The following is a 16,000-nucleotide window of genomic DNA, read 5'->3' as shown; positions in this document are numbered from 1 at the left end:
ACTGCGTTGAGTGAGATCATTATCAGCCACTCAATGCGTGTGTGTAGTAAAGCGTGTGTGTGCTTGTCTTTTTTTAGTGTGTGCTGTGATCTGTTGCAGAATTTGGTCCCTTCAACCTTTCTTCCTCCTCTTTATCCTTTTCTTCGTCGTGCCATCTCGCAGCCACACTGAAGCCCACTGTTCTTTTTTGTTGGGGGGGAAATGGTGGTGGGGTGGGGTGTGTGGGCGGGGGGGGGGGGGGGGTGTTACCCTGCAAGTTAATTGTGTGCTTGTTAGCATTCGCCAGATGCAACTTAGCCATTTAACTCCTTGAACTGTAGTAGCGTGTGTGTGTCTGTGTGTGTTACACAAACACAGCTTTTGGAAGTGATCCTCCACCTTGAAGGCCTTGTGTCACTTGAGCTGAAACAACAGGAAATGGTCGTTTTGCACCCAAAATGATGACACGGCAGGCTGCACAAACTTGTTCTTCCGCTCTTGCCCGTCATGTGACCTCCTTTGACAAAATATTGGCAACGAGCTTTTTTTCGTTCACATATCATATCGCATGCAGCATGATAGCGAAAAGCGCTGGGCATATCTAGCTCCTAGTGTTGAATCTCAGTTCTGGTCTTTCGGGACTTTCAGGCTTCCTTCATATGTCAACAACATGCAAGATTTTTCTCTGCCAGATCTAAAGGTCGGCTTGGGTGGTAGATACATGGAGGGCAGGGAAATTCAATGATAAATATATTTTAGAAGATCAAATAAAATGCTGCAGGGTTTTAAATGGAGGTACACAGATTAGTGACGTGGCTATTGCTCCCTTCTCCAGGGTGTAGCACTGTCCTTGGAAACATGTCACACAATTTTGAAGGAGTTAGAATGGATGACTTTTGTTTGATTCATTTGAATGTGGTGTATTGATTTGAAACACGAATAAATGGAGTAACATAGGCACAACTGTAGATTTGGCTTCTATTTTGTAAAACAATTATGTCGTTAGGACCACGGTCGGTTTCCCCCATTGTATTGATATATCACACGGTAATTTATAATATATATATATGCTATGCCAACAAATACTGATTATTAATAATTCCAGATGTTTATGAAAATCCTCTCAGCCAAGTGGGTTGTTGTACGGCAAAGTCACGTGAAACCCCGCGACTCACCTGAGGAAGAAAAAGGTGAGGGCTGCGCATGCGCACGCCTCTCACATCGCTGTGCGTGTGCGTCTCGTATTAATAAAGGCTGTCCTCCTCCACGAGAGCGCTCCTCGCTGCAACTCGCTTGGTAGGCGAAACTCTCTTCTCGGGGGGCGTCCGCTGGACGTGGAGCGGCTTCAGCGACGATGGCGGACGAGACGAAAAGGAAGAAGAAGGACACAAATAAGGACGATAGGGTGACATTGAAAAAGGAGATTGGACTATTGAGCGCGTGCGCTATCATCATCGGTGAGTTTCTGACTACAAGTTCAATCAAAGTTCATATTCATGAGGTGAAAATAGTGACGTTGAGGTTGTTTGGAGGATTAAAGTTCGAATATGACTTAAATGAGTGTTTCACACATGCGCACTGATCCCCACTTCACGCAAATAAAATCATCTTTAACGCACAATCTGGTATTCACTAGTGATGTTTGGCGGGATGCTGTTACTACTCCCACTTCATTTTTTTTTTCTTCTCTTTCTGGATTTTGGGGCGGAAACTGTTGCATCACTGTCTGCCTACGTGGCTGACTTGTGTTGAAGTAGTAAGACGCGTGCAGCCTGCGCTATTGCAGACTCGTAGCGATAGTGGATCAGTTCTGCAGGAGGTTTTGAACATCTGAGGGTGGATGCTTTAAGTGCAGGAAGTGGCTGGCTTCTTCGGAGTCGTGTTACACTGCCATACATATTGCATTGCAACATGTATGCGTGTGTGTGACACTGGCACGCCGCATTTCATTTGGTGGTCTCCTTTAGTTTGATTGATGCCTAAATAAAGCAACGTCCAATATAAGCAAAAATTCTTGTTATTCAGTCTACATAAACATAGATGCTATTATGTGTGGATGAAAGGGGATATGCGCCAATCTGACAATGTTTGTGCACATAGTGGATCTACCGCGGTTCGGATTTGAACACTGAAGGATTTCGTCAAAGCTCAAACAGTGACCCTCAGGAAAAACAAATGTGACTTTATGAATCTTTCAGGCAAAGTTCCAAGTGGTATTTATAGCATGCTTAACTCAGTTATAAAAAAAATATATATTAGTAAAGCGTAAAGTTCAATACAACGCTCAGTCTAAACTTGAACTTTCATTCCATTGTCCTAATTGAAAAAGAACAAGTTAACCTCTGCCAAGATAACCTTTGATGAAATAAACCGTGAACAAACACAAATAGAAATGCGTGACAACAATCAAATGCTCAGTCGCACAATAAGTCTCACCTGTCATACAAGTGTAAAAAAAAAAAAACGCGCCACACCCAAACACCCCATACAAACACATACAAGATACACAACAAACACATAAACACACACAACACACATGAAACACTCTGCATGCACACACATAAAAATCACACAACACACACATTTACAAATACTACACGTTCATCACCCACAACAGAACAAACATCTGGGTTTATTTAGTGATGGCTACCAGGGAAAAGTTCAAAGAAAACAAGCTAAACCTTGGGGGTCTTTGCCCGTGGCGCCTTTACCGCCACTCGGGACAACTGACGACTGTAAATATGTCGGCGAGCCAGCGTGCTCACATGACTCCATTCCACGCGTTCTTTTTTAACCGCAACATTAGCTGTTGGAGCGGGAGAGGCCTTCGGCGGGGGCAGCGGCGTCATGTTCTGCGGCTGCGGGGAGCTGGAACAATACACACTTTTCTTGAGAGAAGTTACACTTAAGCACCGGCTCACGTGCTAGCCAGGCCCCGTTAGCATTTATTATCGGTTGTTGATATGACAAAAGGTTTGCTGTCTTAGTATAAACTGCTTGAAAGTGGCTTCAAGTCATGAACATTTGAATGAGACTAAGGATGGTGTGGGAGTATGTGCAGGTGCCGTTGGGTTTGGTTTATGCCCGTAGCTCATTAGTACTGGTTTGGTCACTGCACAGTTCAAACCAGTGTGATGAGAAATCCAGAATGGAGCTAAGTTTGCTAACATAACGATACAGTGAGTCAGACGAGAAGGATGACTGGGGGTAAAGGTTTGCGTAGGGTAGGCGTTGGGGTGTTGAGGACTAGTTTATGACATAACAAAGAAAACGCGGACATTACACAATAGCTCCACAAGCAAACGTGACAGGCATGAATGCTTCTCTCTACTCACGCCGCATCATTAGCTGACCCTCGGAGAGGATGAGAACGCAACGGAAGTGGGGAAGGGGGGACAGCGGCCAAGGGTTGGCTCTGATGTATGATAATGAGGCGACCATTGCGTGCCTCTACAGATGAGATGCTGTGAAAATTCAACATCAGCATTGGAGTGACTTTTCATGCATCCAAAGTCCATCCATGCATGAAGCGTCATGCTTATTTGAGTTGGAGGTGACATTTAAAAAATATTTCTTTTTCACTGAATTGGACTTTTGGGCAAATGGCAAAATTAGAATCCAGATATTCTAAAAGTTGCAAAAGTATTCACACACTTTTTTTTTTTTTCACTTATGCCATCTTACAATTAGTATTGTTCACAATTGAGGGTGAAAGTTGGTGCGGCCCAGTTTGCGTTCCTTTTAGAAATTGAAATGCCTCCATACTAGATAAACGTCAATCCTGACAAGTGACGTTTTAGGAACTAATTCCATCTTGCAGCTGAAGAATTTGAGATGGTGGATCGTCGACATCTGAAATATACTTGCATCGTTGAGCACCACTAATAACATGAAACCAGGACCAAAAACAAAACCTCATCTTGTTTACAGAAGCAAGGAAGACAGATTTCAATGCACAAATTGGCAATTAGTAGATAAAAGTCCTTCTTGTTTTCTAGTAGATCGTCAAAACTAGTTTTGACCCTCCCTACAAGCTGCACTATAATGGACCCCATAGGGACAACTACTGGTTACTGTTACCATGGTAGCGATTCCATTGAGAAAGCTATAAATGTCAAGAGAACAAAAGTAGGCGAGTAGGCAAGGTGGCAAGGTGGCGATGAACATAGAACAGGAAATGGAAGTGGCTGCATTGCAAAGTTAAGAGCAATACACTTAAAGCGGACATTTTGTGAGAATCGACTTTGTAATGCTTCATAGTTGTGCCCGTCCAGCCATCAAATGTCGAATTACACAATCAAGTACATCTTTTGTTTTCTGACTTGTTCTGAAAAAAGTTACGTAACAGCGGGGCTGATTTACATAATAGCCGCCCCCACGCTGAGTTTTTCCGCCGATGACTTGATCAGCAAGTCTTGGCAAAGATCCAAAACTACCGTCATTTTTTTGCTCCACCTTCACGCTTTCTGTATGAGTAGCCTCGCCGGTGTCACAATGAATGGCGGCATCCGCTAACCAAGTGCTAATTTGTCCACCTCAACACTCGTGATACATCGGCAACGGTTCTGCATTGCGGTCAATGAAAGGGGCGTGAGAAAGTGTCACGGGTGGACGACTGGTGGGACGGGAACGAAAGCCTAAAAAATGTCCAGTAGGTAGAGCAAGTGACGGTGATTTGGATTTCCGAGGCCTCAAAGAAGGATGGGATGGGGCAGAAAAAAAGGAAGGTAATAAATCGCCCCCCCCCCCCCCACCCATGAGTTGTGAATTAGAGTGAACTCCATTACTATGCCGAAAGCAAAACGTGGTTTTCCGACTCTCATTGAGAGCCGGGAAAAACCCTCGACTGGCAACTTAATCAGGCCCACCGAGCATTTACACGAGAAATAAAAAAATAAATAAATGAATAATAAAATAAATAAAATAAATAAAATAAAAAGCAAAAAAATAAATGAATAATAAAATAAATAAAATAAATAAAATAAAACAATAAAATAATTGTTTGAGCATGTATTTTTCCTGTCCTCAGGCAACATCATTGGCTCGGGCATCTTCGTGTCCCCCAAAGGCGTCTTGGAGCATGCCGGCTCAGTGGGATTGTCGCTCATCGTGTGGGTGGGTGGAGGCGGGATCTGCGTGCTGGGTTCCATGTGCTACGCCGAGCTGGGTGTCACCATCCCCAAATCGGGAGGAGACTACTCATATGTGACGGAGATCTTTGGCGGGCTTGTCGGGTAAGAATATGATGCCAAAAATAAGCAGAGGTGAGGGGGGGGTCAGGTGGGGTTCCTTAAAAATAACCAAGATTTCACAACCTTTCAAAATATTGGGTTGATCTGAGGTCAGTGTTGTTGTTTTACCGGTGAATGCGTTTCTAATAACGGTTTGTTGTCCGCGCCTTAGTTTCCTGTTACTATGGAGCGCTGTTCTCATCATGTACCCAACCACGCTGGCTGTCATCGCGCTCACCTTTGCCAACTACGTGCTGCAGCCCGCCTTCCCCAACTGCCTGCCGCCTTACGCCGCCACCCGGCTGCTGGCCACCATCTGCGTCCGTGAGTAGCTCACCGTCAATGAAGCTGACCACGCTCTTATAAGGTGGTCATGTGACCTGTGGATTTGTGACTCATTACTGAACAATAAATTACCAGAATTAGATTTTTTTTTTTGACTGTATTCATCTTTTATGAACAATTTTGTCCCGTCCTTTTAGCTAGCCGAGGCTAACTCGATCGAGCGTATGCGTTTACGAGCGAACCAGATAGGTCAAGATGTGGGCTGCTCATTTATACTAAGAATAGGAACCCTTTGGAGAGACCTTTAGTATTCCACTGCCGAGCTTTCGGCTCTCACTGGCACACAGATTTACCTGCGCTGTCACTTTGCTGGACGCCCGGCGCCTCCCTCTTCTCAGTGGCAAGATAGACGCTTGGCATGTTGAGTGTTCAAAGGGAAGGGGGGCTACTCCAGCATTAGTGCAAAGCAAAAAGGGGGCGCAGGGAGAGAGGAGGAGGAGGGGGGGAAACCAGCTCCGTGCCACAGAAAAGCTGCGGAAGCAGTTAGAGTGGTGGGAGGAAAAGTTTTGCCCTGTGATGGATGCTCTAGAACGCCCCCCTCTGAGAAAGTCTTTAAAGGGAGAGAAAATAAAAAAGGTTGCACACTTATCTTGAGGGCTAATAATTCCTGGAGGAAAGTCTCTCCAAAGTTAGATCATCAATATCATCAATCATATTCCGATCGATATTAAATGCTCATCTCACATTGCAGTGTTCCTGACGTGGGTGAACTGCGCCAGTGTGCGCTGGGCCACGAGGATCCAAGATGTGTTCACGGTGGGGAAACTGCTGGCTCTGGTCCTCATCATCATTGTGGGACTGGTTCAAATCGGCCGAGGTAACCACTATTCTGAGGTTTTTACTATTAGACAGAACCGGAGACCCTGGTAGACCCTTCGATGATCTTAGTTCAACCAGAACCCTGTTGAGGATTGTTCTGGTGTGTGCAGGTTACTACGACGCTCTGGTACCCAGTGCGGCCTTCGAGTTCCGTCAGGAACCGTCGGTCGGCCAGATCGCGCTGGCCTTTCTGCAGGCGTCCTTCGCTTACAGTGGCTGGAACTTCCTCAACTACGTCACAGAGGAGGTGGTTAATCCGCGCAAGTATGTCTATTATCAATCTTTAATCCCCCGCTAACGACACTGATCAACGCACTGCTAGCATCATCAGTGTCTTCATTTCGTTATATTAGGAACCTCCCCCGTGCTATTTACATCTCCATCCCGTTGGTGACCCTGGTGTATACCATGACCAACATCGCGTACTTCTCCTCCATGACCCCTGAGGAGCTGCTGGAGTCCAATGCAGTGGCAGTGGTAAGTAAGCCTTTGCAGTGATAGTCACATGAGTTGGATTTGCGCTAATGAGAAGCACAAGCATGACAGCTCAAATCTTCGAAGCAGCTCTCCGTTTAAGCCAACGCAAACGATAAAATCACACAAGACTGAAATCTATGCGACTGTTTTGATGATCCACACGCTGGTCACAATTTGCGCTAAATATTTGTCCATAAACTTTGACATGCATTGGTAGACTCAGCTAATTAACCAACAAAGGGCTAAAAAAAAACAAAAAAACAATACATTTTGCAATGTGAGAAAATGTCACATTTTGACTAACTTGTTTTATTTTTTTCATAATCCACATATTCAAAATCATCAATATGATGGATTGCTCTCGTGTCATATTGCAGACTTTTGGTGAAAAGCTGCTGGGCATGTTCTCTTGGGTGATGCCCATTTCCGTAGCCCTGTCCACCTTTGGGGGCATCAACGGTTACCTCTTTACCTCCTCTAGGTAAAACACCAGCAAATAATTCTTTGGCCTTAGTGGAGGTCTACAATATCTTTGTGTGTGCCTAGGTTATGTTTCTCAGGGGCAAGGGAGGGTCATCTGCCTTACTTGCTGGCTATGATCCATTTAAAGAACTGCACACCCATCCCCGCCCTGCTGGTCTGCGTGAGTAACTGCATTTCCTGCCACAAGGAAAACACGGGACACCGCATTAGCCACACTCAAATAAGCAACATCTCACCCGGTGTCCCGCAGTGCTTCGCCACCATCGTCATCCTGTGCATCGGTGAGACGCACAACCTGATCAACTATGTGTCCTTCATCAATTACCTGTCGTACGGCGTCACCATCGCCGGACTGCTCTATCTCCGCAAGAAGAAGCCGGACCTGATGCGACCAATCAAAGTATTCCCCAAAAAATCACTCTGGAGCTCTTTTCCCCTATAAGGGCTCTCTGTTGTTGATGTTGGGCGCCACCTAGTGTCTTATAATGGGAATTTTATTACATTAGCGACGACATAATATTAAAAAAACAGTTTTGGGTGCAGGTGTACATTGTTTATTAAGTTAAGCTATGGCCTGACTAAATGAAGCCCAGTCTGTGAGTTCCAAGAAGTCAACATACAGTGCCAGTACTTTTTGGGTGTGTGTTGGAATGTTTCTAATCATATTTGTGTGTGGTTTCTAGGTGAACCTGCTGATCCCCATCACTTACATGCTGTTCTGGGTAGTCCTGCTGTGCTTCAGCCTTTACTCTGAGCCGGTGGTGTGCGGCCTGGGTATGGTCATCGTGCTAACCGGCGTGCCTGTCTACTTTGCGGGTGTCTGGTGGAAGAACAAACCCAAATGGGTTTACAAAGTCACAGGTGACTGCTGGCCTACTGTGCCACGTCCGTAGCTGTGCGCATGAGCTTCATGTGGTTCATATGTCTTGCAGAGAAACTCACCTACATGGGACAGAAGGCGTGCTACGTGATGTTCCCTCAGGAGGACCCAGCTGAGGCCCAACCGCTTACTTCATCCAAAGACACAGACTGAGCCTTTGTCGCCCTCTAACGGACAGATTTACACTTACACTCCTCAAATGTGATTTCATAGACACACGGTACACGCAAACACACTCAGGAAAGACGCAATGCATCTAAAAATAATATACAGTGCTTCACTGTATCCACATTTTTATAGAACAACCTTGTTCCGATAAATGTTTAATTTTCCTGAAAATTCCACATACACAACATGCTATAATGACATCACAAGTTGTCTTTGCGTGTTTAATTGTCTAAATTTATTCATGTCATTTTGGGATGTTGTGTGTAGGATGTTGAGATGGGGAAAAAAAAAAGTATTTCTAACAGAAAATGTCTTAAAAGTGAAGTGACACACCACATATGAATGGACTATTAATAAATTGCTCACTGCTGAAGCCTGAAGCCAGCCATCTTACGTGGCCACTGTTACTGACAACGTTGGGTATTTTTTCACTGAAAACATTATCATGAGTACTTTTTACATGAAGAGTCGCAAGAGCCTCTCAAAGAATGAAGTGTCAACAATTCACACTTTATCTCAATATCATGAATTATGACTGTCAGAATTTAGGTTTACATTTCTTTTACATTCGTTTCAATGTTGAGGGTTCTGACAACTTGTTGCAGACAAATCTTTGAGTAGTACTCTGTGATATATCTTATGAAAGGACATTTAAAACACCATGGAGAATATTCAAGTTAGGTTGGTTCAGCGATTGGTAACGTAAGATGGCCGCCCTTCTTGCAGGAAGACCAAACATCCAAGGAACACAAACACACATTTTATGGGGAGATGCCGCCCACAAGTCAAAACATTGACAGTCTTGGGTTCTAAAGTGTTTGCAACAGGACTTGAACACAAGCACTTGTGGACCTCAAGCCTTTGCACAGATCCAACGCTTCCTATTTATCTGACGCACAATGGCACCCAACAGTGGATTGGGGTGCTTACTGTAATTATAAAAAAAACTTGATCTTCTACGCAATTTGGCCTTTTTTTTTTTTTGTCCACACTAAAATGGATTTCAACTCATAAGAAAGAAGTTTTTCATGAAACATTATAAATAACATTTTCAATGCAAAGACCTTTTTCTCCTTTTTGTTTTGTCAACTTTTGGATTTTCAATGTTGTTTTATGAAGGACTAACTACACTTCAGTTTTCCACACCCAATGTGCCTTTTCCGTGAAATGACTTTCATGATGCTTTCCATTCGCTGAACTTGCTTGAAAATGAGACGTCACAGCTGCTAATGTTGAGAAGAATCATTTTCTAAGTATGTTTTAAAGATTTTGTTTTAAATCTCAAAATTGTGGTGGTTCATATCTGGTTGACTTCCAAGATCTTTGATGCTACGAGTATGCCAGTGCTTCCCAATTATTTTCTGTTATGCTCCCCCAAAACATTTCACACCTTTCCCCCAAATCTCTTCAGTGACTATAAATAGTATAATTTGTCTACACCTCTGTATAACATTGTATGCTAATTAACATGCTCCTTGGGGTCAAATGCAGCCCCCACTATTTGAGAAGTATTGGCGTACATATGCGAATGTGCCTTCTTGACGAACACGTGTTTAATGTTTGCGTATTGTCATATTTGTGTCATTTTTATTGATGCCAGGGGAATAAAGCTAAATTGATTTTTTTTTGTTGCCTATTGTCTGATCAACAAACAAAATGGTGCACCTCCCTCTATATTTATATGTTAAATGCATATTAATTACTATTGTACTGCCATTACTTTGTGCTCAGCTATGTATATGTCATTTCCTGGTTTGTTTAAGAGTAAGAAGATTAATAATAATTTTAACCCAAAGATACATTTTCTACTCTTTTATGCAAACTGTGTCATAATATGGACTCTTTCAATACAGTACACATATCACTGTGTTCTTACCATTCTTGGATTTTTATCATCAATGCTTGATTCCCTAGTTTTGTTTTTTAATTATCTGACAATGTATTTTGAAAAACGGGGAAAATTAAAGTCCAAAATAGTGCAACCCAGAGTTCACAAATAATAACTAAGAATTCACACAGGAACAAACAGCACAGTGTTCACAGCTTCCAACATACCAAAAACCGGATGTGACACGAATAAGTACCGTGAACCAAAATGAAACCCGAATGAAAGCAGGGAACTTTATGCAAACAAATTGACGAGACAATGAGGATCACCCGGACAAGACAGAAAGGGCCGGAGCTGATTGGCTAACACGAGGGATCGAGTTAATGAGCAAAATAACACGCACACCAGACAAATGTGAAACTAAATCATCAAAATTTCAAACTTCTCAAACTTTATTGACTGCAGGCACCAAAACAAATGAACTAATATTTTCTTTTTCTAACAACCCAACACATTCATGAGAAAATGTTAGTACGAGCTTAACTCTTTTAGCTCAAATATAGAAATATATACACATTCTTCCGACACGAGCCCAGTGTTTATTTTTCCTGCATGCTTACACTGCTAAAAAATCCCAAGTCTGTTGTTACTTTGTCCTGCATTCCATAAAACTGGGATATCAGAATAGTCGTAGTGTTTCTGATATTCAAAACATCACCACAGAATGAACTACGTCCACCTCGGAGCGCATATTGGAGCGGTGATGATTGTGACATTAAAAAAGTTGCATAATTGCCAGTTTTATTAAATGCAACATATTTTGTAGCATCTTATAGCTGTAGCGAGCAAACATCCGCCAATACCCCCAAGAAGAGAGACAGCGTCTCTCCTGCCCATTTGTATGGGGACAACAAGAAGGAAAAGAAGCATTTAAGGCATTTTCGGGAGCACTCAACTACTCTATGACCAACGCAAGCAGCAAAAGACGAGGCAAGAAAGTATGGAAAGCCGTTTGAGTATTCATTCGCTATCCTTGCTTACCAGCTTAAGGTCCATCACGTGCACTAGTCGTATTAGTGCTTTACTAGATGAAGCTTCAAATCGGCTTCACGAACCAGCTGTATTTTTGTTTTTTCTAGATAGCATTAGTACCTGGGCCTGAGGCTGGTTGCCAAGTATTTTTAATGAATGATCAAACGGCTTGAAACAGCAAGGAGCTCAAGAGAACATGGCACATGGTAGGCATTTGTAACGGTAGCACGGCGCGTAAAATATCCAACAGCGCTAATGCTAAGCTACTTAACTCCTTGTTAAAAATACACAGCTCACTAACATGTAAAAATAATCTGTTTCAAGACTATACATTGCGTTCATTACGAACTAAGAACTAGCCTCTCTTTTGGTCAAACCAGATCAGTTCCCCCTGCTCCAGAATGCAAATGGGATAACCGGGAGGTAGCCTGCTAGCTAGCTAACAAACAAACATTTATCTCCGACCTGTTTTGCATCATTTGTTTTTAACCGGTCTAACACGGCATAGTCCAGTTGTTTCGTAATCTTTCAGATTCACAAATCTGAGGCATACGATCATCTTCCTGAAAGGCAAAAAAAAAAAATTGTCCAGGTCTCCAATTACAAAACAATGATTTCTTAGCAAGCCAGCATCAAAATAAACTGTCCATTTATGGCTCGGTAGCAAAGGATATTGGCACTACGTAGTGACTAAAAGGCGGCCATGGCATTTCAACCTGTTAGCTTATAATTGTTTGAATTCCTTTAAATCGAAGTCCCGGGAGTTTGCAATCAGTTTGAATTGACATAAGTGGGCGTGGGCTTCAAGGACACTTGTTGCCTGGCGGATTAGCGAGCGTCCATTGTCAGCAAGGCGTCATTTGCCGACCGAAAGGGTCACTGCCCTCCTTCCTCTTCCTCCTCCTTCTCTTCCTCACCTCCTTGCATCTCATCTCCGCCGCCCGACCGCTACTGTCGCCTTCCGACGATGACGACGATAGGGGAACGCCCCCCAGCGGGTGGGGCATAGAGGCAGTCGCCAGGCTATTGGCTGGCGAGATAGGCCCAAGTGGGGAGTAACGTCTAAGCGAGACCCCCTTCATGTTTAGTGCCAGATCCAGAACCAGTTTTCTAGAGGAACGAGAGGGGGGAATTGGAAGAAGGGGTGGCCCAGAAGAGTCACTTGGACCGGCCGCCTCCAGAGACAGTGCTGCCCCCTCTGGGCTGTCACCTGATTGGAAGGAGAGAGGAGAGGCGGGACTTTCAGACGTGCATTCCGGTAGCTCGCCGCCTTCCGATTGGCCCCGGGCAAGCTGAGCATCCACGTCGTCCCCCGAAGTTCGGTAGCTGTGGAGCCCTAGGGTGACGTGGGTGCCGGCTGGCGGGTCCAGGAGAGGGGCGTGGCCTCTAAGGCGGCCTCCGCGACGGAACAGGCGACGCCACAGGTGCCCGAAACGACGCCGCGATGACGACGAGGAAGCAGAAGAGCGGCGGCTTGTGTGACGCCTGAGTTGTCGACTCATGGCTAAGCGAAGGTTCTGCAATACGGACACCTGAAAAAGGGAAACAACTGAACTGAATCAGTGAACTGCAATCAGTCCGTCGGGTTCGTGTGTTTGGGAGTTACCTGTGTGGGGTTGTAGGCAGGAAAGTCCTCCACGGGCGGAATGAGTCCCTGCGCTATGAGCTGGCCGTAAGACGGCGGCGCCTCCCTCTGTACAAACTCGGCTTCCATGCGTGACATCTGGGTCTCGAAGGCTCTGTACTCGCGGCCGCGCAGGGCGTGGAGCTTGAGGGCGCAGCCGAGCGCCACCACCAACAGCAGGCCGCACACCAGGCTGCCGATCAGCGCCGCCGTGATCACTTTACGCGGCACCGCCGTGGGGCAGTCGCGCTCGTCGCTGCCGTCCGGGCAGTCCTCTTGGCCGTCGCAGCGCCACGTCTCGAAAATGCACAGGTTGTCGCCGCAGTGGAAGTTACCCGGCTGGCAATCGTAGCAGTTGTTCTCATCTGAACCGTCTGGGCACCTTCGTGGTTGCAGCGGTGGGAAAGTAGCGATCGTAAATTGAGTGGACAAGCAATTCCCCCATCTCACTGGTAGACCGTACCTCTTCTGGTTGTTGCAGCGCTCTGACGATGGGTAGCAGGTGCCCGCCGCGGCTTCGCCGCCGCACGGGAACTCGCCTTCGGGACACGCCGGGCAGGACGCCTCGTCCCTCCCAGACGGGCAGTGCCAGTAGCCGTCGCAGCGCTGATGTTCCGAGTAGCAACCCTGCTCGCTACCGCAAGGACGCTCGCCCGGGAAGCAGTAGCCTTTTACCTGCAGGACCGCGGCACAAATACGGCCATTATGATACCCTTTCATTTCAATCATGGAAAAATTGTTCCACTTGATGGAAAAATCTTACTTAGCCGAGTTGGCTAACTTCAGTCAATACCCAGCAAACCTATGTTACCTGGTAGGTGGCGTTAAAGCCGTGCCCGGGACTTCTCGGTTTTGCAGTGTAAAGGACGCTCATCTGCCCCCGGCTGGACTCCAGCAAGGTAGGTCGACGATTGTTATGGTAGGAAAGCACCTGCAGGAGGTTTTCGGCCCGATGGACGGCGCCGTCGTACACGTGCAGCGCGTCCCCGGGCCCGAGCCGCAGGTCCAAACGCAGCAGGATGGGTTTGGGGTCCCGCGTGTCCACCACCCACGAGCACCTCAGCTCGGCCGCCTCCCCCAGGGTGGGGCGGAAGAAATCGGGTGAGGCAAAGGAGCCGTAGAAGTGACCTAGGCGTTTGCCGCAGGCTGTGTCGGGGCAGCCCAGTTCGTCGCTGCCGTCCGGGCAGTCCCGGGAGCGGTCGCAGCGCAAGGCGGCGGCCAGGCAGCGGGTGGACCGCCCCGCGGCGCAGGGGAGCGTCCCGCGCGGGCACGGGCCTGACGGGGAGGTGGTGGGCAAAGGCGAGCAACCCCGCTCGTCAGTGGCGTCGCCGCACTCGTTCTGATCGTTACACTTCCAAGAGTGTGGCACGCATTTGCCGTTACCGCACAGGAACTCATCCTGCTGACAGCTGCTCTGACCCAAGTGACCTGCGCGCCATACGGATTTTTTTGTTTTTTTTGTACTTGAGGTCACGCTTTCTTCAAGGCACCTGATTGGCATGCATATGATCATTTACCTTTAATGTAGGACAAATGGAAGCCTTGAGCCTGTCCCGAGCTGTTGACTTTCGAGTGGAAGTAGAGCCAAGCGCGCCCTTTGCCGGTGATGAAGGGTGGCGGCCGAGCGGAACCGCACAGACGCTGCGAGTCTGGAGCCCCGCCGCCCCACCCTGATGATGTCATCAGCAGCCAGTCACCGGACTCGCAGCTCCCCGGCTCGCCGACGTCAAACACCCGGAAACTGAAATACGGGACGGCGTTGACGCGGGGAGTGCGTTCATGTGTGTGCGTGCGTTACCTGATGGTGATAATCTCGCCGTGGCCCGCCTGGATGTTCCAGCTGCAGTTGACTCCGGCAGGGTAGTTTAAAGGCCAGGATGGGCTGTAGATGACACCCCTGCGTTCCATGTGGACCTCCACCCGATCACCGCAACCTGCTGCTTTCATGCACACACACACACACACACACACACACACACACACACACACACACACACACACACACACACACACACACACACACACACGCGCACACACACACACACACACACACACACACATTTACGATTCTGGATTGGAAGTCAAGTCAAAAATGTTCTTTACTATAATAAGTTCTATTGGGCCCTAATAGTCTCAGTATGACATTCTGAATAATATTTATCAGGTATTGACAACTCACCTGTACTGTTGCAGCCAAACACCACACAGTGGTTTATAATTGTTAAAGTTGGGTGCAAATAATAAATAATTCGATCAACAGCATGGCGACCAGATGCCTCACCGCATTCCGTGACGTCACATTCTCGCAACACACATTTTAGAATATTATCACCCAACTAAAAAAAAACATTTCAGAGGAGTATCAATAATATTTTGTGAGGCATACACGAATCAATGACTTAACAGATTGTCCAACCTACTATTTCCTCCAAATCTCTTTTTTTATAAGGCTTTCATGAACAGATATTCTGTCAGTGGACATGACAAGTTGCTGGTGATAGTAACACACGATCAGTGCGTGCGTGCGTGCGCGTGCGCGTGCGTGTGCGTGTCTATTCTGCAGTGATGTAATGCCGATATACTGAATTGAAGCTGCATCCTCGCGGTGAAAGGCCATCCCTTGTTTCCACACTCTGACTGATCATTTAGCCACCTCAGATCGATACAGCAATGTGTGAGTATGTGTGTCTGAGAGCGTGTCTGATGACGTCACCAAAACAAAAGCCCACATCGTTTTATTGTGAGCACCCCCCCAGGGCTAAATAAAACAACCACCACAACCGACATTACAATCAATGATTATAAATATGAATGTCACTGGTAGCTTCATTCGTCATCGTTGATTGATCATTACCATTGCACGAATGAATTGTTTGTCTCACCTGAATGCAGCACAGAGATGCAGAGAAGCAGCACCAGCAGCATCCCAAGCCGCACCGTCGCCCCCATCGCTCCTCTTTAGCTGAAATTGTGGCTTTTATCTCGGACAAGACCGCCAGACTCCTGCCGGCGTGACCTCCATTGTTTTTCAGCCGTGCGAAGCCGTCAAATGAAGAGGTTTTAAAGCGGCATTGTGTGTCCTTTAGCGAGACTGTAGAACGAGGGTGATTCTAAATGCAACAAAGCAAAGTATC

At 46.3% G+C, this 16,000-nt stretch overlaps 2 protein-coding genes and 1 long non-coding RNA gene across 5 annotated transcripts; 1 reads left to right on the top strand and 2 right to left on the bottom strand.

Annotated features, from left to right (window-relative positions):
* The first annotated feature begins 1,205 nt into the window (after positions 1–1,205).
* slc7a10a (solute carrier family 7 member 10a) lies at positions 1,206–10,214 on the top strand. Its single transcript, XM_085906970.1, has 11 exons — positions 1,206–1,436; positions 5,009–5,213; positions 5,383–5,534; positions 6,247–6,372; positions 6,485–6,638; positions 6,728–6,851; positions 7,229–7,332; positions 7,398–7,494; positions 7,585–7,734; positions 8,018–8,195; positions 8,267–10,214. Exons 1-11 carry the CDS (start codon positions 1,334–1,336, stop codon positions 8,365–8,367), a joined length of 1,494 nt encoding a protein of 497 aa, XP_085763096.1. The 5' UTR covers positions 1,206–1,333; the 3' UTR covers positions 8,368–10,214.
* On the bottom strand, positions 7,164–10,467 carry LOC147059603 (uncharacterized). The gene is made up of 5 exons (XR_015065608.1): positions 10,438–10,467; positions 8,277–8,381; positions 8,045–8,154; positions 7,660–7,813; positions 7,164–7,511 (listed from the first exon to the last, which is right to left on the bottom strand). It is a non-coding gene; the product is annotated as an uncharacterized LOC147059603 (long non-coding RNA).
* A 203-nt stretch (positions 10,468–10,670) lies between these two features.
* lrp3 (low density lipoprotein receptor-related protein 3) lies at positions 10,671–15,964 on the bottom strand. Of its 3 annotated transcripts, none has more exons than XM_085906961.1 (7): positions 15,749–15,964; positions 14,665–14,806; positions 14,384–14,607; positions 13,678–14,294; positions 13,330–13,541; positions 12,849–13,248; positions 10,671–12,774 (listed from the first exon to the last, which is right to left on the bottom strand). In XM_085906961.1, the coding sequence occupies exons 1-7, from the start codon at positions 15,813–15,815 to the stop codon at positions 12,088–12,090; spliced, it is 2,349 nt and encodes a 782-aa protein (XP_085763087.1). In that variant the 5' UTR covers positions 15,816–15,964; the 3' UTR covers positions 10,671–12,087. The 3 variants fall into 3 exon arrangements, with proteins under 3 accessions (XP_085763087.1, XP_085763088.1, XP_085763089.1); XM_085906962.1 differs by having other exon boundaries at positions 14,665–14,803; XM_085906963.1 differs by lacking the exon at positions 15,749–15,964 and adding an exon at positions 15,287–15,331 and having other exon boundaries at positions 14,665–14,803.
* Positions 15,965–16,000: the final 36 nt, after the last annotated feature.

The sequence above is a fragment of the Syngnathus leptorhynchus genome, chromosome 3, assembly GCF_054491065.1.
Source record: "Syngnathus leptorhynchus isolate UIUO chromosome 3, UIUO_Slep, whole genome shotgun sequence".
Classification (NCBI taxonomy): domain Eukaryota; kingdom Metazoa; phylum Chordata; class Actinopteri; order Syngnathiformes; family Syngnathidae; genus Syngnathus; species Syngnathus leptorhynchus.
The sequence above is the reverse complement of the archived record's forward strand: the minus strand, read 5'-3'. Positions and strand labels throughout refer to the sequence as shown.

Bases quoted from the DNA above. Each gene is read 5' to 3' on its own strand.
- slc7a10a (XM_085906970.1), top strand. From the start codon at position 1,334: ATGGCGGACGAGACGAAAAGGAAGAAGAAGGACACAAATAAGGACGAT. The intron at 6,852-7,228 runs GTAAGTAAGCCT...GTCATATTGCAG, and splicing joins AGTCCAATGCAGTGGCAGTG to ACTTTTGGTGAAAAGCTGCT. The intron at 7,495-7,584 runs GTGAGTAACTGC...GGTGTCCCGCAG, and splicing joins TCCCCGCCCTGCTGGTCTGC to TGCTTCGCCACCATCGTCAT.
- lrp3 (XM_085906961.1), bottom strand. From the start codon at position 15,815: ATGGGGGCGACGGTGCGGCTTGGGATGCTGCTGGTGCTGCTTCTCTGC. The intron at 13,249-13,329 runs GTACGGTCTACC...GCAACCACGAAG, and splicing joins CGCTGCAACAACCAGAAGAG to GTGCCCAGACGGTTCAGATG. The intron at 12,775-12,848 runs GTAACTCCCAAA...TCCCTTTTTCAG, and splicing joins CTGCCTACAACCCCACACAG to GTGTCCGTATTGCAGAACCT.